This window comes from Sylvia atricapilla, chromosome 3 (genome assembly GCF_009819655.1).
Source record: "Sylvia atricapilla isolate bSylAtr1 chromosome 3, bSylAtr1.pri, whole genome shotgun sequence".
In the NCBI taxonomy this organism is placed as follows: Eukaryota; Metazoa; Chordata; class Aves; order Passeriformes; family Sylviidae; genus Sylvia; species Sylvia atricapilla.
Window position 1 is genome coordinate 7,149,411 of NC_089142.1, and position 26,751 is coordinate 7,176,161.

At 38.3% G+C, this 26,751-nt stretch overlaps 1 protein-coding gene across 6 annotated transcripts in view; it reads left to right on the forward strand.

The window, feature by feature from the left end:
• ATAD2B (ATPase family AAA domain containing 2B) overlaps positions 1–17,984 on the forward strand; it is a 74,649-nt gene extending 56,665 nt beyond the window's left edge. For 3 of the 6 annotated variants that reach the window (XM_066314710.1, XM_066314712.1, XM_066314713.1), the window contains exons 25-28: positions 9,569–10,264; positions 11,882–12,009; positions 13,157–13,285; positions 14,653–17,984. In XM_066314710.1, coding sequence (XP_066170807.1) covers positions 9,569–10,264; positions 11,882–12,009; positions 13,157–13,285; positions 14,653–14,694 — 995 coding nt within the window. In that variant the 3' untranslated portion in view covers positions 14,695–17,984. Of the gene's footprint in view, positions 1–9,568; positions 10,265–11,881; positions 12,010–13,156; positions 14,598–14,652 lie in introns of those variants that run through there. The other 3 variants (XM_066314711.1, XM_066314709.1, XM_066314708.1) reach the window with 3 other exon arrangements.
• The last annotated feature ends 8,767 nt before the right edge of the window (positions 17,985–26,751 follow it).

The window sequence follows — 26,751 nt, forward strand, 5'->3', positions numbered from 1 at the left end:
CCTTGGGAATGGGGAGAGCAGCCCTTGCTGGTGACTTGCATCCAAAGCAGCTCTGGTACCTCTCTCCCTTCCCCTCTGTTGTGGAGGCAGCAGCAGTTGTTTGGAAACTCGAGCCATCAGCTGTAGGAAATTGCCAGTGTCTCTGTGCAAACAACAAAGTTACTGTTAAGGCACTGATCCTGTTGGTATTTTCGTGATCTAGCTTGGAAGGCAAGAAAATTTGAGGCTTAGTGGTGTTTGGGTCTATGATCAAATGAAAATCTGCCTTTTAAGGCTGAGTCTGGGAAAGGTAACTAATCCAGGAGGGATGTGATGCATCTAGTAATCAAGAGAGAGAACCAGGAATTGATGAGCAATCAGAAATCTGCAGAAAGGATTCAAGTAGTACATGGGCACTCGCGAAGATTGATGTGGTCAGTTCAGCAGAGACTAGAATTGAGGAAGAGAAACGGCCTTTAAAGGGTACTTGGAGGATAAGCTAGAGAAGGGTGAGAGCAGAACTGAGCAGATTGTGGGGAGCTCAAATAGCAGAAAATGAAACGGTGGATTGTGATTGTTTAAATGGAAGAAGTAAGTTTGGAGAAGGGATTTCTGAAGAGGGATTATTTTAGAGGGAGAGTGGAATTTTTTTATGGTCATGAAATAATTTTTTTTAGACTATAATGTATTGCACAATCAGAGTAATAAGAAAAAATATTGAAGTATTTTAATTAAACAGGATAAACGCATACTTTTTAATGATTCTGAAAATAATTGCATGTTTTCTGCTGTTTGAACTTGAATTAATGTTTTCCCTTAGAGGAATCTAAGGAAAAAAATCACCAATCATAAAATTATTTTCCTGATCAGTTACTACTATTTTAAGGAGCTTTGTTTTGTGGTATTTTAGAAAAGAGCTGCAAAAAGGTTAATTTAGATGACAAACCTGAGAATTCTAAAAGAAATTATTGTCAAGTATCTTCTCTAAAAACAGAGAGGACTGCAGACAGTGCAGCAGCCTTGCCAAATTTAGGATCCTGCTCAGGGCTAGTACAATAGAGAGTGAGAGTTGGATTATTATGTGTTGGTTTGTTTTCTGAGGTTTGTTTATATTTTGCATAAAACTTTATTCAGTTTTTTAATTACCTATTATTTTGTGATTAATTTTTCTGATGTATTTTAGATACTTCGTTAATTGATTAGATGAGATGGGCTGTTGGAAATGTGGCACATAAGTAATTTTTCTGTTTGAAGGCATGGTGATACACATTCCTGAGTTACATTTCATCTGCAACTCCCATTTCCCTTGCTGAAGGTACAGCTGTGTGAATTGTGTCTCACAGTACAGATGAGTTTTAGAAGTATTGAATTGCTAGAAGTTGCTGAAAATCTATTTGGAGAAGTTCTGCCACAATTTAAAATACTTCCATTATCTACTGTGTATTTTGAGAAAAGTGGTGGGAACTTGGAATGGGACAGATGTCGGAAGTCTGATAGAAATAGTTTTATGATTATAGAATCACAAAATTACAGTGGTTGGAGGGAACCTCTGGACATCTTCTAGTCTGGTACCCCTCAGAGCTGATTGCTCAAGGCTTTGTGCAGTTGTGATTTGGACATCCCCAAGAATGGGGGCTCTGTGTCATGCCTGGGGAGCATCTTGTAGTACAAACAATAAATTATTTTTCTTAATTTTGAATGTCTTGTCCTTCAGTCTGTGCCCGTTGCCTCTTGTCACTGGGCACTAGTGAGAGGAGTCTTATTTTGCCTTTGTATGGAGCTGTGTGGAAAAGGAAACTACCAGCAGTGTGCAGTTTGGTGTGTTTGCTTAATTAAGTGGTTTAGATACATGCTGGCTCAGAAAGCATTAGCATCTCTTTAATCATTGGGATCCTGTACAATAAAACTGCATCCAAGTGCTCCATTTTGCCAGTAGATGGGGCATGGTACATACTATTTTACTGTCTTGCACTTGCTTCCTTTAGAGTTACGTATAAATAAACTCTGTGGGGAAGATTTGGCTTTGCATTCTTATCGGTTTTTTGCAGCATTTAATGATAATATATTGTAGTGATAGACTGCAGATTTTATGTTTTCTTCATAGAGAAGATGTTTTTTATGCCATATGATAAATAGCATAGCTGTGAAAATGACATTTGGAGCAAATAAAGAAAATTTAAATCCTTTGTGTTATGCAGACTATTAAAAATGTAAGTTTTATATGAAAGTCATTTTATGAAATATGAAGTAAACACACTGCTAACTTTTCCCAGTAATTTAAGTGATTAGTGGTCTCTCTAGAAAGAGCTGTAGGGATACCAAGCAAGGATTGAAAAAACTGTAGCAGTAAACGTTGTTTCTAAATAAGTAGTATTTTCTTTGCCTTTTTGTGTTGAATTTTTTTGGTTGATTGGTTTTTGGTTTGCTCTTTTTCACCCCCAAATGGTGATCTTTGCTGTCCTGTGGAACACATTGTTTCTGGTTTATCATGGAAGGGCTTTTGTTTTGTCTGGGGTACTTTTTAAAAAAGATTTTTAGAAAGAAAAGGTCTTTCATTTACAGTCTTTCTCAGAAACTGCTTTATTCTCGGTCTTTGTCTGATTTTCATCTGTTTAGTGTCTCTTCTTTGACCTTTCTGTTACAGTGGTGTCAATGATTGCTGTACTTTAGGCTTCTGGGACTGTAGCAATGCCTTATCAAAGGACATGACAGACCAGATGCCATATGGTTTTGATAATTTGAACTATTTTCTCCTTTTGGTCTGGTTCTGAGTTTGGATTCAAAAATTGGATATTGGCAAATTTACAGTCATTCAGATGCTACCATGAAAATCCTAGTAGCTGGTGTTATGTCTCTCATCCTGTATTTGCTACTGTTTAGTTTTCTCCTCCTGCTTTCCAGATTTGACTTGGATTAATTCTAACTGGAGATAGAGGCAAGTACCGTTACCTGATAAGCACCATTAAAAAAAGACTTTCTGGAATGTGAGGATATCTTTACTCAGAGCTGGGACAACTGTCTCTTTTGTCTCTTTGTCATTTTGTTCTGCGTAGCGTAGGAGTGGTTTGATCTCTTGTGCATGACACTGCCTTCAACCAGATGCTTTAAAAGAAAGTTGCAAGCATTTGAGAAATAATCTTTTTTCCATGCCTGATTTTGAAGGAAATACCAACATAGCTGATGATTTCAGGTTGGTTAACAGTTCTTTTAAACCCCATAGGCTTTTAAATTCTTCTAATTTAAAATGCAATTTAGTGAATTTGTGGGAGTTCTAATAAATCTTGACTGCCTGTTCTTTTTTGGGATCCCATCAAACTTTTGAACTCAGTGATATCTAGTGACAAAGAAATTTTCTTTCATCACTATTAAATACCTGCCTATTGAATTAATCAAGTGTCTTTTTTCTCTGACAGAGGGCTAAGTGGATTCTACAATTTACCTGATCAGTGACTTCTTTATATTCTCTTGTTCTCTTCTTTATAACTGAGTGATGCAGGATGGCTCAGCCTCTCTTAAGGTTTCTTGAAAGCATTATCATCACCCTTCTTATAAACACGATAAAAAGATCTTCTGAAGTAGTTTGGGTTTTTTTTTCCCTCTAAGTGGTATGCACAAGTAATGTAATAAAAACAGTTTTCAGACCAGATAGATCCCTTCCTTCCTCTCTTTTGAAAACTGTGGCAACTTTTGCTTTAAATTACTTTAAGACTTAGTGTCTGTCTGCAGAAGTAGTGGATTTTCTTGGGATTATTACCCATTTATTAACTTCAGATTTTGCTTTCTGGAAAAAGAAACCACCCAGTAGCCATGACTCTTTCTTGTGTTTGTTTGTGGCTCTCTTGCAGTAGGAAAGTGTCATTCAGTAGTCCTTAAGAGCCAACTGAAAGTACCAAGGATGTGTATAGCTGCTATTGTGCAGAGCTAATCAGCAGAGGGGAAATAAGCAGGTCCATAGAGGTGGAAGGTCTAAAAATTATTTCCACAGATGACATTAATCTGATTGTCCTTCTCTTTTAACTTCATTTGCCTCTTTAATTTTCTAGCGTGACTGTCTTGCCATGTATTTTACTAATGTAATTACTCTGGTTTCATGTAAATGATATTTTTATCTTGAATGATATTTTCTTATCAAGAAAATCATACCTGTGCTCTTTGTCCATCTCTGCTCCCCTAATAACTTCTGAACCATTTTGCACAGTTCAGACAGATTTGACAGGAGTTGAGAGCTGAAAGATTAGATTCCTGCAGGTTTTGTGAAAATAGGTAGCTGGACAAATGGACGTGTCTTCTGCAGGAAGAGGAGATAGATTGAAAATGGTAGTTGAGCAGGTAGAACATGGTATTGACCAGGCATGACATGCACACCTCAGAGGGGGTGTGTCCTGTTCAGCTGAGGTGGGGAGGAACAGAGACTGGGATAGTTCCATGAGAAATACTGGGAAGAGGTTGAGTGAAGGGCATTATTGGGGATGGTAGGGAAAAGCAGTTGACTGGGGAAGAAAATACGGAAATGCTGCAGCCAGGATTGGTTTTGTACCTACTTCAACTCCTCCTTATGAAACTTGACGACTCCTTGTTGATTAGAGGTGCCTAGGTTCTTCAAGTTTTATTTACGAAACATAACTGTTATATAAGGTGATAAAGATCATAAATATGTGAAGTTGTTGCATGCAGTTCTTTTCATGTGTTTGTCAGTTCTCTGCCATAAGTGCCCTCCATCTAGGTGAAGAAAATTACATCTTTTAAGGATTAGCTCTATAGTCACTTTAAGCTGGTCAAACTGCAGGTCACTGCTAAAGAGGCTGTTTTGCCTTGTCACTGGTGGCATATTCCCACCTTGTTCCCTGCGCATTCATGACTTGGAAAGCTCAACCAAAGATGTTGAAAACTAACCCAGAAAAAACCCCAGCAACCTAATGTTTCAGATGGATTTAGTTCCCTTATCTGTTTTGCTGCAGGAACAGTAGTGCCGGCACAAATGAGGCAGTGGAAATGCTATAGCTGGCTTTGGAGGGAGAAATGGCTTTGTTAGTGGAAGCTGGCACCTCACTTTGCTTTTTAAGCCATTGTGATCTGTTCTTTCTTGCTGCTTATCTCTGACTGCAGTTTAGGACATTGTGAGTAGAAACTCCAGAGAATTTCAAGTGGACTATTTAGTGCCTCTTGGTAAGGAATGTGGAGCTACTGGAAGCAGCTAAATTACTGTGGCAGGTACATAGATATCCTGGATGCTGTATAAAAGAGTGTAAGTTGCTGGTTATAAGTGATTTCTCAAGGCTTTGAGTTACTTTACCCACAAGACATCAGAAAGATGTTGAAGGTTTTGATCATGGAAGAAAATCTTGAAACACATGGATTGCTTTAAGTGGTTCTTGATACTGCAGACTGAAAATCTAGATCCATGGTGATCTTGCTTGCTGTGAGAATCTTCTTTGGGTTTTAATCCCCAGGAATTCTTTATGAAATACTGTAACAACAGAGAATTTACTGTTTGATGGATTTCAGTTTTATCATTTACTGACAGAGGATTCACGTTCTCTGATGGGTTTTAAGCAGTGTGGAAGCATGGAAGGGTCTTTTTTGCAGCATAAAGTGAACTTGTTAGCCTCAAATACTGTGCTGCACTCATGGTACTGTAGTAGTCAAACTACAGAAATTTCAAGAGAAAGATCTCTGCTGCATCTTATTAGGGTTCTTCCACATTAAGGGAAGCAGACTTGCTTGTTAATAGTTGACAGTCTTTGAATCATCTAATTATGTCTGCTTTCTTTTCCACTGTTAATTTTATTTCTCTGTAGTCTACAGTTCTGTCGCTGTACTGCTGGATTTGGAGGACAGTAACAGTGACTGCATACCTCAGCTCCACAGTTTCTGTACCATTCACTATTTTTTTGAGATATCTTTTCCTGAGGTCATAGTAAACAGAAAGGTCACCTCTAGGTCATGCAGAAATGCTTTGGGAAAGTGGGAAGGAGTTGAATGTTTTGGTTTGTATTGTTTAGGATGTTTTTAGGGTTGGTTTTTTTTTTTTTTTTTTTTGCTATCACTGTTCCTTAATAGCCGAGAACAGTTCTCTGCTCTGGACAGAGTTGGTACTTATGTTGTCATTAGTGTATCTGACTGGAGAATCTCCAAGCAGCACCTGTCAGTGGGCAAGAATTCAGAATTTCTGAAAGTCTGCTACAGGTTTCATTTTACTTAACTTCATCCAAAGGACTAGTTCTTCTGAAGTAAGGACAACTATGAGATTTCTTTTTAATCATGCCTAGGGGAAATTCTGTCTATATTGTTTATTGGTCTTTCAGATGAATGAAATTGTATTAACACAGGAATGGAAGAATTGAGGAACTTTACCTACTGCTTAACAAAATGTAAATTTGTATTCAGTGATTAATTGCATTGTATTACATAGCACTTAAAAAATACTGTCTGCATAGGTTGTACATCTTAGAAAAAAAGAGCAGGGGAAGTTTAGTTTTGATACCAACTTCATGTGAACCTGAGTGAAATGTTAGGTGTGGCTTGTGGTCAGACAGATATTTATTGTTATGAAAAATGCTTTTCAGTGATTTACAATAGAGCAAACCAGACAGAAGCTAGAACTGAAATCTCTTGGCAAATCTGTAGAGGTTATGTGAAGATTATAGAGTGAATAGTTGGCCAATTTAGAAGGCAAGTGAATGTATTCATGTGTGAATAATTGCTATTATAATAGTTTGAGTTAGAGAAACTCAGTTCTTCAAAACGGGATTCTTCTGACAGTGGTATTTCCACTGCTTCTGGCACAAATACTGCCAAAAGACTGGGTATCAATGGGGAGATTTCTGATGAGTACTTTTAAAGGGAGCAATTGAAAAGGTATTAAGGATTTAAATTGCAATTGTATGTACTCTGAAAAACTCACTCAAAGTTTTTCTTCTGTAAATAGCTGTCCCATTCTCTTACCTACAGGAAGCTGATAGTGTGTCATGAATCATACTGACTAGAAAATAAAAAGCTTGGCATTCTGCTCTTGATACTTTACAATCTTCGAAAATACAAACATTAAAGTAGTGAGGATGGGATTCCAGGTTCAGTTTATTTTTTAGGATCTGTCTGTTAACCCATTAGTTCCTCCCCACTGGCCCTTTGCATCAGTTTTAACCTGTGGGAGCTCCTTCATCCTTTTAAAGTCATCATCAACTGTCCTGTAGGAATCAGTTTTCTGCCTCATATGGCAGCTTCTCAGATCCATGATACTCTTGCAGTAGCGCCTTTTTATTTCCAGTAAATATAAAGGGGATCAATAGAGGTGATGAAGTCTGGTGTCAGTGTCTACAATTTGCCATGTGGATGTCTGGTCTGTTAAACACTTCCTACTTGTACCACTCCCTTAACTTAACTGTTAAGGGGGGAATTAAGCAGGACAGAAAGACTGGTGGTGTCTTTTCTTTTTAAATGTTGTATTCCTTGCCCAACTTTTCACTCATTTAGACGCTTGACTCTCTGTCAAAGAAGAATCTATGTAACAATCTTTTAGTTGCTAAGGATTTGGAACTAGAATTTCCTCTCTCATCCCAGAAAACATAGCTGCCACACTTTTTGTTGTTGCTTTGTCCTAATTAAAACAGCAGTAAAAAACAACATGCCAAAAGTTTGTTCAAAAATACTGCATGAGACACTGAGTGAGCTGGACTTGCTGACTCTCACTTGGGAAAGACTTGAAATATAATGAGATAGGTAATACAAGAATTAATTCCATATTTCTTTAAAGTGATTTCTTTCACACCTAAGAATTTTAGGAATGCACTTTTGCGTTTAGGCAAATTATGCATTCTCATCCCCAGTGGAATTCACAGTGTGGACAGAAGGGATGCACCAGTAAATATTTGAAACACATTTCACTGGTGTAAAAGATGTCAAATATACTTCGCAATGTATCTGATATATCTATCTGAATTACAGGAAAGTCTGCCTAAACAGCCAAAAATCAGTGTATCTTTATTTTAACTTATTTATTTATGCATTTAGGATATACTAGATTTCTTTTAAAAGACTTCTACTCTCTTTCAGTGTTTTGTTTACCTCTCTTTGGAGTTGCACTGAGGCTCAATCCGTTGCCTAATAGAGTATTATTTTTATTTTTGTATGTAAGTTTACATTTCCCTGTTTAGTTTCAGATTTGCTGCTTCAGTGATTAATGGAAATCTCTTGCACAATCTAGGGAAAAGATACATGAACTCCCAAAAAGTTATGTGAGTAGGTTGTAGTTCATCATCAGTAAAAAAGTGACACTCAGTGTAGAAGTCACTATGAGATCTTGAATACAGCTGGAGAAAGGGGATTTCCCCCCCCTCAAATCTTGCAGTTCTCCATAAAGATTATTCCTAACAATAAATACACATTCCAAGTGAGACTGTTTTTATGGCAGTGTGATTATATCTTTAGATAGCTTTAAAGCTAAAAGGTTAAGATTTACTCCTAATGTAGTTGTTAAACTACCTGCTTACATACAGCACTCATGGGGAGAAGTTCTGAAGTACAACTGTGCTTCTGAGTGGCTGTGAATTAATTCTCAGCACTTGTACCTGCACAGTGCTTGTATCTTCAAAGCAAGATCTTTGTAACTCAGTGTGTGGTTGGCAGACACAGCATAGGACTTAATACCCCATAAATCAAAGCAACTTAAAAACATAAAGAACATTATGTAGGTGCTCAGCATAAGAGTTCACTTTGAAATGTAAGGAAATTTGTCAATCTTTGGTTACTGGCTGTGATTTTCATTTATAGTAGTTTAATGTAGAAGCTTCACTTTTTCCCAGTGTCTTCCTTCCAGGGTCTTCTGAGCTGTGTCTAGTTAGTGCTTTTGAAAAGGAGGTTGACAATAGCATTAAGTTTGAATGGTCTTCCTTCTGCATTCTGCTCATCAAATTACAAATGTGTCCCAAAGTTGTATCTTAGTTGTACCTTAGTTGTATCTTACTGCAGATAGGATAATAAATTAAAATGGCCTTTCTGAAAAATAGTTTCTTATGTAATTTTTCAAAGGCACAGAGAATATAACTGAGAAAAAAGAAAAAGTAAAATTTCATGGAGAAATAATGAAGAAAGGATCACGTGTGTATGTGACTTTGAGTAGCACAACATGACCCTCACATCTGCCTCTGGTTGGAGTAATAAGTTGGATTAGAGGCTTCCTCATGTCCCTTCCAACCTGAATTATTCTATGAATCCATTGATTGCACTTTCATTTGTTTTATTGTATAATCATTTCAAATCACCAAGGAGCTAAAAAGGGAAAAGGAGAATAACTGTGTTTAGAGTCTGCATTACCCGGATGGATGTGTTACTCAAATTACTACATGGTTACTGAGCTGTTCTAAGTAGGAATTTCTTGTTTCCATAGTTTAGGAAGTGAGTGGATGGCTGAGCATCCACTCCTTATATGTCTGAAATTCCTTGTTACCTCTAATTTTCTCACATTCAAATCGACAGACACCCTATTTTTACTTGATTGCCTCACACAGCACCATATTCTTATATCCATACTCTTGGTCTCTTTACTGAGAGGTACCTGTGCATCTGAAAGTGTTTGTGTGTTTGTTTTCAGTTCGAATAAGGAGAAAATCAAGACGGCGCTCTCAGTGGGGCAAAGGCATTATTAAGAAGAGGAAAGTCAATAATTTAAAGAAAGATGAAGATGATGCGAAGTTTGCTGATGATGAAAATCATGGTGAGGACAGTAAATTGCTGGAAAATGGAGAGCTAGAGATCAGCACTGACTGCATTGAGGAGAATGGAGAGGAAACAGGAGACCTCTCTATGACAAATGATGAATCCTCTTGTGATATTATGGATATAGATGCAGAGCAGAGGCTTAACAATGGAACATCAGGAAAGGAAAACAATTTTGCATCCACAGAAGAAGAGAGCTCAAATGAATCCCTGGTAATAACTGACAGCATTATCCTGGGTGCTGAAAAGGAATTAAGGAAGGACTCTACATTGAAAGGGGACTGTGTGAATGGAGAGACATCTGTACACGGCTCTGAAGGTGTACCTGTTTCAGCCTGTCACAATGGTAAAGTAGAATCACTTGATGTTGTTTCACCCTCTGACAACAGGGATGGGTCTAGTAACAAGCAAAAATCTTTATCTGAAGATCAGCCAAAGGAGAAAATGGGAGCTTCCAGCGAAAGTCAAGGAACAGATCTGGTGCAAGCTGAGTTACCACATTGCAGCAATAATGAGAAAACACTACAGAGCACAGACACTGAAACTAAAGATGCTGAAGCAGATAAAGAAGGTATAGCTTGTTTTCCATGTTTCTGTCTTTATCTCAGTGTCCAAGTTAATGTGTGTATTTTTCAGTGTAATATCTTATGTTACAATTATTATATAGTGATATTTTATTAATTGCTGACCATTTATTTGAAACTCTTAGTATGCTTACAGCATTTAATTCCACATAGAAAAATCAGAAGTGCAATCTTGATTTGCTGTTTTTTATCTTAGGCAAGAAATTGTATCTCCATACTAACACTACTCTGTTCATATCTGTCAGCTTTGTGGGAAATACTGAGATAACATTAAAACAATAATTAAATATTTAAACGTATTATAAATAGTGATAAATATAACACATCTTTTGGTCAGTATATTCTGTCTGATTTATACTTTGATCTACATGATAAATATTGACTTGTTTTGTTAGAGAATATGATAATAATATCATTGACATTGGATAAAAAAGAATAGAAATAAAGAATTTATTCTTTAAAAAACTTGCTCATAGCAAAAGTTGAAACAGTTTAATGCATAGCAAAAGCCAGATTGTTGTTTATCTGTTGGAGAAGGTATCTAGCTTTGGAGTCACAGTGAACACAATAACAGTGCAGGGAAAAGATAAGAGAAGGAGAAGGAAAACCCTGGTGGTGTATAAAAGAAGGGGCCATGTCCTTTGAAGACAAGAGAGATAGTTTCCTCAGGAAACAGAAATAGAAGACTTGTGCATGATTGCCTTTTTAATGAGCTTTCAGAATTATCTAAAATAATGAAATCTTTACTTCAAAAGTTAGTGCTGAGATTTACAAAGTAAATGAGCTTTAATGAAAGATCTGAATTATGAGAAGATTACTGTGTACATGTTGGCTGGGTTTGTACATACATATTTTCTCTAAGAGTAAGGAGAGTAATACAAGAAAGGTCCTAGGAATATCACAAGAAGGGCATGATGTGCCAAGAGCTTTTATATTTCTGAACTTGGTAGGTGAATTTTGTATGCTTTAGGATAGTTGTAATAGCAGGGATCCTCAGAAGAAAAGGCATTTTAAACAATTGAGGAGAAGAATAGTGAATGAATGTAGGGAGAGTATAAGGAGATAGGAAAATAATTTGTTCTTTGCAACAGGATTGGTGAATAGCTTAAATTCAAAAGTGGAATGAAACAGAAATGTGTAACAAAAGTATGAGGTTTAGAGTAGAGCAGATGTTGGAATACTGTGGTGATGAAGACATAGGATGCATTAAAGATAAAAACGAAGATTTGTTTCACTTGAGCAGAAAGAATTTCAGCATTTGCTTAGTGTGTGAACTTGTCTTTAAAGCAGTTTAATTTGTTGTTGTTGAATAGAAAGATACAGAGAGAAAACTCTTAGTGGAATTCAGTTTTCATTCAAAGTTGCCACTTTGGAGTTGAGTTTTAAAGATTGTCAGTTTTGTGTGTGTCTTCTGAACTGTGGGTTTGTAAACATTCAGAAGTCGGCAAAGCTGATGAATAATGTGCACTGCTAAAATCTTGCTTGATTCAGAACAACCCAACTAAACTAACTAACTAATTAAACAAGCAAAATCAAACTGAAGTGGAGAAATAGGCTGCATTTTGTGGGACTGACAGTGCTGATAATTGTTTTTCAAATTACAGGTTCGTTCAAAAGCAAGAGAACGCGAAAAGTTGCTGTGGAGCAGTCAAAGCCCACGAGTTTGGAGCAGGTTCCAGAGGAGCCTTCAGATCCCTTACCCTCTGTGGTTGTTGACCATGACAGACTAAAGGTAACAGAAGTGAAAAAATAAATGGAACTATTAACAGACTCCATGAAAAAAGCTTCCTTTCTGTGTTCTGAAGCAACATTTCCTTTAGCTTTGACTGCAAAGAAGTATTATCATGGCAGTGACTTTGGGAAATGATTTGTTGATCTGTGTTTTTTGGATGAAAAGTTAATAAAACTACAGAATCCCTACTGTCCCATCATTACTACCCTTATAATAAAGTAAATGACACCGCAGTCCACCCTTTAATTGTCATTTTTGCGGGTACTCACGTGTGTTAATTGGCTGTGCCAGGTACTGAGAAACTGCTGGGTGTCTGGTAGTTGGGAGTGAACATCATCTTTTCCTGTGTAGGTATACTTGGTGGAGAAAAGTTAGTGGCTTGGAAAGCAGATGGGAATTTGTGTTGATATTTTGGCATTATAGACTGCTGATAAATTTTTAGGTTTTTTTAAGCAAAGTTGCAACAAAATTTGCTGTCTTATGTTGTAAAAACTAGCTTGACCTACTGTGACCTGTGAAATTTAGACCCCATTATCTGTGGAGTACAGATGATAATCTCTCTGGAAACCATAGAATTGTTATGACAGGAGAAAAAAAATCTTAAATGTCACTCTTTGCTACTATGTAAAATACTTTTACCTTTGTTATAAGAAATTTTACATGGTGGTGTATCCTCCTTCTACCTCCTTCTCTTTTTTTGTTCCATTTATCGACATTTGTGGGAGTCCAAATGTTTTCATATGGTGGTAGTTTTTTTTTCCCTGCACTTCTATTTGTTAAAACCATATGCTTTAGCCATCAAAGCAGTTTTTCAGGTTTGCTTTGTTGTAATGACTGACCAAGATGAAATAGGACGAAGTAGTATTCCAAAATAACAACCACTGCCCCAGCTATACTGAGTAAAAGAATCATAATACAAGAAGAGAAGTGTGGGTATAAGTGGAGAAGTGAAAAGAGACATCAAGTCCTTTTTGTATAAATATTGAAGCAGTGGCCTTGCTGATACCTAGGTGTGGTTAATTTCATTTGTACGTATCCCTTCAAAGGAGGGTTTAAGAAAGACATTGCATTTCAGATTTGTCCATAAAAAAAGGTCAAAAAAAGATTCTAGAAACCCTCTTAACTTCACCTTTTGTTGTTCCCACAGAAACTGCTTGATTTAGTGGTTAAGAAAAGTGACAACCTGACTGTTGACCAGCTGGAGAGATTGTATTCACTCCTCAGTCAATGCATCTACAGACATCGTAAAGACTATGACAAATCACAACTTATAGAGGTGATGTTGTACAGCTTCTTTTATTCTTTATCTGAATATTGTGAGATAGGCTTTTCAGAAACTGTTAATCTGTCAATTTATTGTTCTACTAGCAGGCAAAACCTTTAATAGACTTTGAAGAAGGCATCTATAAAAAGAAAAAAGCTTAATGTAATAACTTAGAAACTGGCAGTTGTTTCTAAGAATGCCTTCAGCGGAAGAGGTTTAAGAATTTCACCCTAAAGAAGGGAGGAAAAAGAGGAGAGAGTACAGCAGCATGAAAAGCACATGCTAGCAGAGTAAAATGGAGTAGAAGCAGTTTCCATGTTTGTGGCATGGCTAACAGTGGATGTAAAGTGGTGGTTTCAAAGGCAGCCTGACCCGGCATTGCTGCAGTTGCCCTGAATTGTGTTGGTGTAACTAGGCCAAAACCAATTACCCCCCTCTGCTCCATGCAGTTTGCAGATTCTGAGTTTCATACAGGGCCTCAGGAGCGTGAACACTCTCTCTTGATCTGTAAGTACAGCCTGGAGAAGGTCAGTGCATCATGGTGGAAGCCAGGTGTCTGCCTAGCCATCATCCTTTGTCACTGAAGTGTTTGCCTTCCAAGGCCTCCTGTACAGGAACAGCAAATTGGTGATTTCACCATTGGCACAGGCTGATGCCAGCTCTGGGTGTGCATTCCCCCCCATTATCTCTGTTCTAACTGTAGAGGGGTTTGGAGCAGCTTGTTGATTCAGCTGATAACCAGCCCTGCTGAGAAAAGGACAACATTGCTACTTTCCAGTTGGATCACTGAGCACTAAGTATTTTTCTCCATGAATAATTTACAACAAAACCTGGAAAAGCCATAGTGGGGGGTTCTGCAGAATACTTGTCAAATGTTTTTCATGCTATTCCCTGCCATATTCACCTAAAAATGTGTTGAGAGTCTGTGCAAGATGTTAGGTAGGTTAAAAAGGCATTTGTCCAGCAGGAGTGTGTAGAGACCAGTCTTTACTTCGATTATCCAAACTGTGCAGACATGTGGTTACAGCTGGGTCACCAACAGCATAATTGTGCAGTTAAGACTTGAACTCATGCAGTGTGCCACTGCAATGCTTTCCTAATACATATTGAGCACATTAATTATATAAGTGACCCTAATAAACCTTGATTTTCTCATGGACTGTCATAGTAGAGTGCTCTTCTGCATTAATACTTCTTTAATGAGTTCCCTCTTTTATCGTATTTCGCTAGCAGATAGCAGCTAATAAACAGAAACGTCTGTTTTCATATATTTATTTGTTCAGATTAAAAAAAGTATCACAGTAAGTACCACTACATAAAGTAACTCTTTTTCTGTCTCTCTATATTTATGAACAGTTAATGGTCTGTGTCTCTTGCAGGAGATGGAAAGAACAGTTCATGTGTTTGAAACATTCCTGTGAACTCGTCAAGATGGGTGGGTTTATCCTCTCAAACTGCTCATGGGAGAGCAGTCCTCTGAGCCATTCAGTTTCCATTTGCACCAAGTATGTGCAGAGCCTTGGTCTTAAGTGCTCTCTCTTTTTGTTTCTGTTGAATTTGGTGCTATTGTCTCAGGTACCTGAAACCAACCAGCCTACAAGAACCAAACGGAACTTCATATAGTTGTATCTGATATAAATAAAGAATACAATGCCACAGCTTGGAGATTTTTGGTGCTACAGAAACTGTTCTCATTCCTGCTCTTGTTCACTCTACATGCATTATCTTTGGGGAAACTTCAGGCAAAGTGAAGACCAACACATACAAGAGGACTGGAAAGAGCAGATCTAAGTTGAATATTTTTAAACAGGCAACCTTTTTTATTTTTTTTTTCCAATTTTTCTCTTCTCTGGGGTTATGGACAAAAAAATCTGTCCTAAAGAAGGCAGTGATGCATTGTGGTAGGAATCTTGAGTAACTGGATGTACAGTAATTTGAAGATGAGGCTCTCTAGAACTGCCTTTAATGTGCCTTTTAGTCAATTGAGAAAGATAAGGCTAAGCGATTTGTTTGGATTATAGCAAATGGCAATGTTAGAAAGCTGTCTGCAGAATGAAGATCTCCAAAAGGATGAATTGTATTCTCTTCATTGGATGGCAACCAGTATTATGGTTCTATAATGCCTGTCTTACTCTACAGAACTAAACTAAGACACACTGAAAAAGCCACATACTTTACCAAAATGGTGAATTTCCTTTTTCATTGTTATATATATTTGTTTTAGAAACAAGTTACACAGTGAAACTCTTCTGTGTTGCTAAAAATGAAGCATTTTCCCAACATGTCCTTGTTTTCCAGTGCAAGTTCTCTGAGGAAAGCAAGGTTGTTACTGGCAGGTTTCATTGGGAAGGTCTGTGTTTGTAATAGAGCTTGGACTGTGCAGTGCAGGCAAGAAGACACTATAGTTGGTCAAAGTCCTGGAGCCCAACCTCAGTTGAAAATAAAACTTCTCTTAGGTTTCACAAGTCGTTCTGTGCAAAGCATTGTTACTATGGGGAGGATTGGAGGAGAGCCTTTTGAATCCATCTTTTCTAAGAGTTCTCTGGGTCAGAATCGTGTAGTACACCACCTTTCCTTTCTGGCAACTGGAGAGAACAGTCTAGACAGTTTTCATGTTTTATCACAAGCTCGGTATCAGAACATTACCTGGGCTGGTTTATTTCACACCCGTTCTAGAGCAGTTGGCTGGTGTTCCCATCGTGAACCATTCATTGTGACTGTCCCTACACAGCTGCAGAAGTGTCTGTCCAGAAATATGCAACGCAGTGTGATTAGTTTTTAAACAGAGAAAGCAGACTACTGCAGAGATACTGAGCTACCTCAGCTTTTTGTATTTTAGTTACCAACAGTGTTTATGGAGGACTGTAATCACGCTGCTCCCGTGTACAAACCCAGGCTTAGGGACTTGTCTCCACCTCTACGGCTCATCCCAGGGTAGTGCTGCAGAGAGAGAAAACGTGGGCCTTGGGCTACTGCAGTAATCCAAAGTGCTTTGTCCATTATGGTTAAACATCAGTTGATCTTAGATCTTTTTCTCCCCTGGATGCAACTGTTTTTCTTCATAGATAATGGCAGAAAAAGGTTTTAAGCATTCATGTACATCTAGTTACACCTAAATGCAACCCATGCAGAAACACTGTATTTTTTAGGTGGGAAAGTGCGATTAAAAACAACAAAAACAAGCAGAAAACACATTTTAAATGAGATTCTTTGATCTCAGATTTGATTATGGGATTTTTTTCCATGTTTCATTTAGTATTTATTAGCCTCATACCTGTTTGAGATATTTATGTGTCTGGTACATTAACAGCATTTTGTATTTTGATGGAAATTGTTACAAACTTTAAGATTTGATTAAATGAAATGTAGCAGATTTTTTGTAGCAAGTTTCTGATAAAAGGGTTTTTTGCAAGTCTCAGGTTCTTGCTGCAGAATTTTTTAAAAATATTTATTCCAGTTTCACTTACTCAAAGAAGTTTTTGTTCAAGTAACAGCAGCACTTGTGGAAGATAGAACTGCATTCATTTTTAAGAAGATAATAAATTTATATAAACTAAAACAGTTGAGAATTTTAGTCACCAGTGAGTGTAAAAAGCAAGTTTAAGCTAATGCCTAGCATTAAAAAAAGGTTCTAAAAGGTCAGGTTTCTAAAGGAAAATTTTTACTGTCAGTTGTTGATTGGGAAAAATCATTAAGAGGCAACTTTACTAATTGGTGGCTGCCATGTTGTTTTAGAGAAACGTAGCTAAAATAAGATGTTCTAGTGGACAGCTTACCTAAAATGATATACTCACCTTCTTAGCCCAAATAACCACACTTCAGTTTTTGTTTTCCTTTACAGATGTCTGGTGGTTATAGAGTTAAAAAAACTGTTAATCTATCCATGTGGTCTAAACTTGTTTACTCTTTGTATGTTTTTAATTTTTTTGCCACATAGCACTGGCAAGAGTTTGTACAAATTGACCTCTCTTCCTTGTTTCTTGTTGTGAAAATTGCAAATAAACTCCTGTGTGAGTCCTTGTGCTGGACTCTGTGGAATGTGGCCAACCAGGAGGAGGAGGTTTCCCTGGGGGTTTGGGACGGGGCTGTTTGGGAGTGATAGAGGTGCTCTTGGGGGATGGCTCTGGAGTTAATTGTATTTGCAAGCTTGAATCTCACCTGTGATTATTTTTCTTTGTTTTGTTTTGTGTCCTCTGTATTGTTACTTGATTTCCTCATATGCCAATGTATTTATAGGATTACTGGGTTTTGTAATACCGTGTCTTCCCTTTTTTTTTTTTTTTTAAATTAAGTTGGTGAGTCAGCGCTGGTTTTACCTTCAGTCTCCTGAATGGCAGATCCTGCAGCTGATAGTCTTTTGTTTTTGTTTTATTTTGTAATCACAACATAAGCTTGAATTTGGGCTTATACTTGCATCTTTTGTATCTTGTACATTGGGTTATTTAGACATTGGGACGTCCTGTTTGGATTCATTAACGTGTGTCTACTTTGTGGATTAAGTAGACTTCCTTCATCAGCTATGGTATATTTTGGATTCTATAGTTTTATTCAGAATTGTGTTTAAATTGATGTTTTGCATTTTGACTTCATTTTACGTTAGTTTGAAGTAAGTTATTTAATTTTTTTGAACTTCTGGAAATTTTGAACATTTTACTGTAATTTGTAATATAACTGCTGTGAAATACTTGAATAAAGATGACAAGAAAACACAGCCTTAGCTCCTTCAAAAATGTATTTAAAAGAAATGCTGCCTCCTGGCTGATAACAGTCTTTTCCTTACTAGACCTCCCTGGTTTTGCAGTTTATATGTGACACTTTGGGATCTTGCTTTTTTGCAAGATTAGTTATTTTGAGCAGTTTGGTCCAACTTCTGCTTTCAATGTTTGTCCATTAGAGAAATGGCTTCTAATTAGAGGGCTTTTAAAAGAAAAGACTCTTTCCTTTCTGTTTATTATATTTAGCAAAGTTGTTCTTACAACTTTGGGTTGTTTGTTTTTTTTTTTTTTTTTTTAATAGATGAACTCTTGAGTTGTAGGATATGGAACACCCCTGGACATTTCCCTCTTTTCCTTTCTGTGTACCTTAAACTGTAGGGCTCCTGGGCAAAAGAATAGTTGAGGAAGGGGGTAGTAGTAACTTAACTTTGTGTCTGACACCAATTCCACTTTTATATGCAGCTTCGAGAGCACAATTAGATATGAAATTTATTACCTCTTGTATAATAATGAGGTTGATTGGTGAGAGCCTGGGCTCAGCATGGGCAGGTGTGTTTTGACCTGAATGACTTTGCAGGTATCATCACCACACTTGGGTTTGCAGTTTGAATAAAGTGAGTAGAGTGTCAGGTCTTGTGTCTCTCATTATCTTTCAGGAGTGGGATGGCCATGTTAAAAGAATAGATTTCTGACAGTGGATGTAAAAAAGACCAGCTGAAAGAGACAAAGTATTTGGGAACTGACAAAAGGATTCTTGTAAAGATACTTAGTGAATTTTGAGTGGTACTTCAAAAGCGTGATTTAGTAAGAAATAGTTAGGGTGGGTATTTCTAAAGCCTTAGTTAGATGCTTGTGCAACACTCATATTTGTCAAGTGTTCCCTGCTTAATGCTGCTTCCTTCTGCTGTTGATTTCTGCCTTGAATGTAGTTTCAAAATCCAATTTCCCGTATTTCCTTAAATTTGCAGTGCTGCACATTCTCTGTTTCCTCCTTAAGCTCTTCAGGTAATTTATTTAAATAAATTAAAAATTAGATCCTTTTCTTCTGTATCTTGTGTAGGATTTGGACTTGTAATATGTGAGGTTTTAAGCCAGCACTGCATGTGAATAAATTCTGCAAGCTAAATCAGTAAACTTATGAACTGATTAATGAAGCCAAACACTTCATTTTTTTCCCTTCTCCTTTTATGCTTCACTTGTGGTCATGTAACTATTATGTAAAAATGAGGGATTATAAACTTTAACACTAATTAATTCAGCCTCATTCCATTTCTAGGTGAGTAATTTTTTTCCAGTGCGATCATTTGCATAGGAAGTATATTTTGGTTGAACCCACTGCCAGTAGATGGTTGTGACTAGTATGAAATTCCGTTTATTATAGAATTGCATTTAAGTTACTCTATACTGAGCCTTACTTTTATATCAGGAAAAATCCTTTCCCTTTAAAAGTATGATAAGCAGCTAAGATGTGAAATGGATTCATCACTTTTGTGGAATGTTAGTGTGAACCTGGCCATTTGCATTGAGATTGGCTGTTCTGGAAAGCTGATGTGGAATAATGCTGCTTTCAAGACTGAGGTGCAAAAGGTGATGTGGTGTTCAAAGGCTCCTCACAGCCAGTTATAGGGGTGGGGCAGGCTGGGGGCAGAGGTGGTTCAAGCTCCACATTTGGGGTGTCAGTGATGCAGCCCCCAGGATGTGTTGGCCAGCAGATGAGGTGGGGGGTTGGTTCTGTTGTGCTGGGCTCCTGGTTTGCTGGGTTTGCTTCTGCCCTACAGCAGTCTGGATTTTGGCAGAGCATGTGTGAGAAACGTAGAGGTTCCTCAGTCTGGGTGGCTGCTGGGAGTGCTCGCACCATTCTGTTATCCTGGTTTTGTTGTGGACATGAGAAAATCCTTCTGCATTGATGTAAAATCTGATTTGTGCCATAACCCAGAAATGCTTGACTGTGTCTACGTGAAAGGAGGAATTTGTAGAAGGTGTCCACTTTGGGACTCTGCACTGGGAGGAAGGAAAGACTTAAGTTTCAAAAGGACTCCCTTTGAAGTATTTATTCATCAAAGGGAGTGAAACAGAATATAGAGGATTAATTCATCCTAGCAAATATGTTAAATTTGGACTCGGTTAGTTTTCTAAGAAAAGGAATCTTTCTGCTGTAGAAGGGGAAAAAAAAGAAAAAAAAAGTTTTAGCAAATAACCTAAATTCTCCAAAGCCCCAGCTACAGTTTTGTTGTAAAGATCTGGCATTCTCCTGCTGACTTTGTTACACCTTGTAGAATCCCTTCTGTGTGGAGACTGTCCTGAAGAACAGTGATACCTGATTTTGGTGATAGGGAAGGACAAATTGCTAATATGTTTCAGGTTTCTAATGACCACAATTCTGATGCCCACTGTATTCTCTGTGACATTACAAAAGGTTTAGTGCAATAAAGGAAACGTAACATGGATAGTCGCATGTTGTATGTGACTGCTAACATCAGTTTAGTAATAAAATGTTTTCTGTTGACATTTGAAGTATCGTAAATAAAAAAGCATGTAAGACTACATTTTTCGAAGCACTGGAAATTTAACTGGTATAAATTTAATGTCTCACCTTTATACTGGCGTTGGGCTACTTCAGAGTCTTGCTCTAAAATCTAAAGTGAGTCCAGCAGGAAAAAAGCTTTTTTTAAAAATAAAAAGCTTCCTTTGCAAGATTCAGAGGACAGCCACGAAAGCACAAGCTGAGCATAAATTTTACACTGTTAATCTTGTCAATGCATGAGAATAAATTCTGGAAATGGAAATGAGCTGACATCTAATGATGATTTAAATGTTCAGCAATTTGTTACAAAAATTCGGGTTTATTCATGGGGAATAGTGCCAGCAGAAAACACTGGTTTGTTGAATTGGATGCTGTGGCACGTATGGTTTAATCTCCTGCATGCTGAGGGCCTGCTGACATCTGAATGGCTTAACAGTGTTTTTGGGGAAGGCATTTAGTCTGCAGAGTACATCTGCCCTGCTCTCTGAACTTTTCATGGAGTAGTTAAAACTTGTGGGTAGAAACATGTGCCTCGTTCCTCATTTGTTTTGGTCCAGCTTCAACTTCCAGGCTCTGCTTCTTGTCGTCTCTTGGTGTTTTAGACTATTCATACCTGTTTCCCCTCCACCATCAAGACACTAATGCACTGTGATCAAGTAGCCTCTCCATCTTCTTTTTGCTGAAGAACAAGTTCTTTATGGCTCTCACTGCATTTTCTGCAGTCTTTAAGTCAATTTTGTGGCTTTATTCTGCAGTAGGTCAATTTTTCAACATCTTCTAAAACATTTGTTCACAGAGGAAATTGATATGGTATTCCAGTGTAGGTCCCACCAGTGCCATTTATAGAGGCAAAAATCACTGATTCCTATTCCCTGTCCCCCTTTTTGCACATCTAGAGATCAATTTAGGCCTTTTACACCATGAAATTGGGCTGGGAACTCTTGTTGTTTGTCTCTTCTCAGACTTGCAGCTTTCCATGATGCACTTCTCCATCCTCAGTGTTCCCCATTCACCTCTCTGAGGTCCTGCTTAGCTTTGTGAAAAGAAGTTTTATGGGTCCCAGCCAGCACCATATGTACGACTTGTTAGGTCTCATTATCTTTCCCATGGCTAATCTCCTTTTCCCCAGGTCTGTGAGTAGTGATTTATGTCAACATTTTCCTTCAAGAACTTCAGGAGAAGAGGATTCCCCCATTAGAATCACTCTGATAGTACCAAATTGAGAATTACTTGAGCACATGAGATATTCCTCAATTAATCTGCCTTTTCTTAGCCCATTTAATATTTGCTGTCTGAATACTGTTCCAAAAACTGAAGTATTTTGTCACATGCTGTTGAAAATCTATTACCTTATCAATCAAATGTGTAATCCTGTCAGAGAATGAGATCAGCTTTGTGTGATATAGCCAATTTTCTAGAAAATCATTGTATTTATTCTTATCCCTTTGATTCATGATCACTTTAGTTAGATACCATCTTTCCATTTTTACTTGGGCTTGATGTCAGGTGAATGCCCTGTAATTACCCAGTCATTTCACTTGCCCTTTGATAACTGTCACATTATCAGCACTCCCTGAAATACCCCCATGTTATTAAAAATGAATGTCAGCAGGGCAGAGACTTCTGGGCTTTGTAGAGATGGTTGAGTGTTAGGTTACCTCTGGAATTAAAAACCCCTTTTCCAGTTGGAAAAGTCTAATATTCTCTCCAGGTAGTAAGCAGTCTGGACACATTGATCTCCATAGGGGATACCTCTTGCCAAGCAGTAAACAGAAATATGAGCCATTCTCAAGCTTACATTCCCAAGCTGCCCACATTTCCACTCTTAATTTTCCCCAGAAAGGCTATGTGTGGCTTTTTAATGATAGAATCAGACAATGTTAGGGACTGGAAAGGCCCTTAAAGATCATCTAGTCCAAATCCCCTGCCATGGGCAAGGACGCCTCCCATTAGACCTCCCAGGTTGCTCAAGGCCTTATCCAACTTGGCTTTGAACCCTGCCAGAGTTGGGGCATCCACAGCATCCCTGGGTATCCTGTGCCAGTGTCTCACCACCCTCACAGGAAAGAATTTCTTCACAATATCTAACATAAACCTCCCTTCTTTCAGTTGGTACCCATTTCCCCTCATCACTGCAGTTCCTGTCGAAGAGTCCCTCTCTGGCCTCCCTGTAGGCCCCCTTCAGTTACTGGAATGTTGCTGTGAGGTGTCCTTGAAACCTTCTCCAGGCTCAACAGCCTCAGCTTTTCCAGCCTGAAATGTTCCAGTATGTAAACAGGGAACTTGCAGAAAAGCTGGGCCTAAACTGAAACAGGTAAAATTGAAATTGATGTAACAAGATGCACTGCATTCACTGGACATGAAAATACGTAACTTACTAAAAGATGGTATCTTTTAATGGAAACAGCTACCAAAATTCCAGTAGGTTTGGCAGTTTAGGCTTGCTTTGTGAGAGCTACTTATTGTTTCTGTGGTAGAGGGACAGTGATTCTGGTGGAGCATCAGGCTCAGGATACTCTTAGAGCATTTGGTGTGTCCCCTTTCCTATTCAATTCCCCGATCCTTACTTTGATGCTATCCACCAGCACAGGGACGATGCCTTAGAATAGAGACTGCTTAAATTCCCAAGATGTGGAGAGGGATTGGCTCATTTCTACCTGTAAGACCTACTTTTTATTAACATGTATTGTTTTTAATGAGGGGAGAAGCTGATGCTTCTGCAGGAGTGTCACAGGTGACCTTATGTGGGTGTCTGCTCTTCAGCCACAAAAATGTGGGAAAAAGTCACTGATGCTGGACAACAGCAAAGGTTTGATATTGTACTTTGCCAGTATGAATCTCGCTGTGTAAGATCTGTATGTATGAACTCCAAAGGAAGAAAGAGCACTGCTCAAAACCAACAGATTATGAAATTAGAAGTAGGAAGCCTTTCAAGCCTTCGTCGTACACCACCGCTAATGAAAAATTCAGACAGATATGGCTTGATGGCACCACTGGAGCTTCCTTCTCCCAGGTAGTAACTGAGCCAAAACATTTAATTCTGTGTGTAAAGCTGCTGCAGACTGAAGTAGAATTTGTTTAGATAAAGAAAATTGGAATTTATTACTCTCTAAGAAATCTGCTAGCTAAACAGGAAAACACTTCCTGAAAGTAGTGTGTGTTATCAAAAGAAAAAACACTGGTGACCAGCAAAGGGAGAATTGTTTTTTGCAGTAGTCTGCCACTGTAGTTGGTGTTTCCAGGCTTCTAGAGCTCAGCTGAGGGGCTCACGATGGCAGCTCCTGCTCTCATGCATTCTAACCTCAGCGAGTGTTTAATCATGCCTCAAACAGCTTGGCGTTTTGGAGGAAAAACGGTGTTTCTGTTGCGGTATTGCTGTCCAGCTTAATGTAATGAGTGATGGGAACACCGTGCCCGGGATGCATCCATCTGCTTCCCTCCAGACCATTTTCTTTCTGGCTTTTTCTGCAGTCTAAAGTTATCAACCCAGAACACTCCCTGATGATGGGAACTTGGTGCTGCCTTCCTGTACGTGCAGGCATCCCTACCTCAGCTGAAAGCATGCTTCAGCTTCTGTTTTTGAGCTGACTTAAAATGGGAAGGAAGGCATTAAGGGGTGAGTTTAAGGGTCTTGTCCAATTTAAAAGGCTTGTATTAGCATGACAAGTTAAAAATGTCCAAGTAGATACAGAGTCAGTGCCTTCTTACAGACTTGGCACAGGTTGCAGCCTGCCAAGTCCTGACTGCATATATTGTGTGTAGTTTTATTTGATATTACATTACACTACATCACCTTTTTTTCAGTGGGGACAGGGAGGCAGTGTGGTTCTGGAAACAGCAGAGAAAAGCTTGGGGATCCATTCCCTTTTCTTCAGACAAATTCTTTATGAGAAGCTGAGAGGGTGGTCAAGTACCTGAAGCCACCTGTGCTTGTTCCATCCCTGCTGATTAAACATCTTTGTGCTGGTGGAGCCGGGTGAGAGCAGCTGCTGTCCTGGCTAATCCCTGCAGCCGCAGAACGCGGGTGCTCGTGCTGCTGCTCGGTTTGTCTGGACCCCTCCAAGGGCAAGCTGGAGTGTACCCAGCGCTGTGTAATTAGCTGCTGCAGTTACACTGTGCTAAGCTCAGCCTCAACACCTACCTGCAGTTAATTAATAGATGGGGTTGCTGAGGTTTTATTAGTACAGTGTGTTTGCCGTGAGATGAAACAATGGGAGAAAGGGGATGACTTGTGTAAATTGTCAGGGGTAGGTGATTACCTGAACACAGTGAACAGCCCCATTTGAAGATCACTCTCCTTCCCAGGTGAGCCAGGGGAGAGTCACACCAGCGAGCAAAAGAGTTATTATCAGGCTGCTGAGCCAGCCTGTCCCCCTGAATTTCCTACAGCTTTTCAAAAGAAAAACCTCTGAGCAGATATGTGTGCGTGATTCATTTGGCAAAAGCACTCAGCCAACTTCCCAGAGGGGAACTAAAATAATTTCCACATACAAATAAAGTAAATAGTCTGTGTCTTGTTCATCCTACCAAGTATTATTGACTAGTGCTGAGTAAGAGATCCATGCAGAGTCTTGATGAAAGGTTGGCAACTCACCCCACTTGGTCTGGATTATTACAGCACGGTTTTGTAATATTAAATTGCAAGGCTTTTAGTAATCTTCACAGGCTGTTCAACCTCAGCCACTAAGCCTAAACTAAAATGTTTAAAAACTGCAGTTCACGCTCTTAAATACTCTGTAAGAACCGGAGACAATTTCAATAAATGTTAAGCTTTTCCTGTTAATGTGCAAAACAGAAATTACCTCCTCAGATCGGGCCGAAATGTTCCACTGTGGTGGTATTTGAGACTAGTTATATTTGGCTCATCTTTGTTCCAGATCCAGTTTTACAACTACCAGATGACACCCTAATGAAACATCAAAGAAGCCATGAACAGTTGCATGGAATTGCTCTCTGAACGATGTATCCAGTGAGGTATGGAGCTCCCACACTGGATACGAAGAATTTTGACCATAGGGCAAATACAGCTTTCATCTTTTAGACATCACAGCAGCAGTGCAGCACAAACTCTTGCTTTCATTAAAAAAACAGAGTAAAAAAGCTGTTTATCAGGGCTTTTTTTCAAGATCATTCCTAAACTATCTTGAGCCCTTCTGTTCTTTTACTTAATAGTACATTTGGGAAAATAGATGAACAAGAAACAGTCTTTCTGAATAAAATCTAAAATTACTTCTAAGAGATTTTTTTTTTTATGAAATGAGAATGAAAGCACTTTGGAAGCTTCTGAGTGTTTTAAGTATTAGCAATAAATTTTTTGATTTGCAAGAGAAGCTAGTTGGATGGAATGAATACATTTTCATCTCTGGCTGGGTTGAAACATGAAGTCCCCATTAGTGCAGTGTTTTTTCTTGATCAATCATGACAAAATTAATCCAATCTGGATGCTGAATCTAGATCTATAAATATATTTATTATAATATAACAAGAACTTAACAGTAAACATAAACTATATACAATACCATTACAGATAACCCTGTTTTTAATATTATTCACAGAAATAGCCAGTTTTGTTCCAGTGTGAGAAATGAAGAAGTAAGCTAAATTGGAAATGTCGAATGTGTTTCAGTCTTGTTGACAGGTAGCACCTCCTTTGGAGGTAGACACACACCAACACTAAAATTAGTCCTGCCCCAGGCAGTTAGAAACTTGTGCTCCAATCTTTAGGTTCACACTTGCACCCTGTTTGACATAAATACTTTAAATGACATACTGGTATATAATTTTGTTGTGCTTATTATTTTTCTTTTCTTTAAAGAATAAATAAAACAACTGCATAACAAAGGCTGGAACCTCACTGTCAAAATGAGAGGCTTGAGTCATCCTATAGCTTGACTCAGCTGACTCGAGCACATTGTCTTTAAATACTGCAAGATACAAATGTCTTTATTTTTTAAATTTTATTTTATAAATGATTATTAATAAAATAAGATGATTAGCTAACCATCTGCATTGATTTCCCCAAAGCTGTAGGCAGACCTCCCTCTATATAAAAAGGCTACTGTATTTGGTATGAAATTCAACTAGATATTGAATGCAAGATATCACCCACACCCTGTACAGGACCCTCCTTCTTGTATTACTGGTATGGCATTTGGGATTTGAGTCTGCAAAGGCAAGTATGGCAACTTTTTTCCCTCTACTTGGAAGGAAACCAGACAATCCTTAGCTTGGGGTTACTT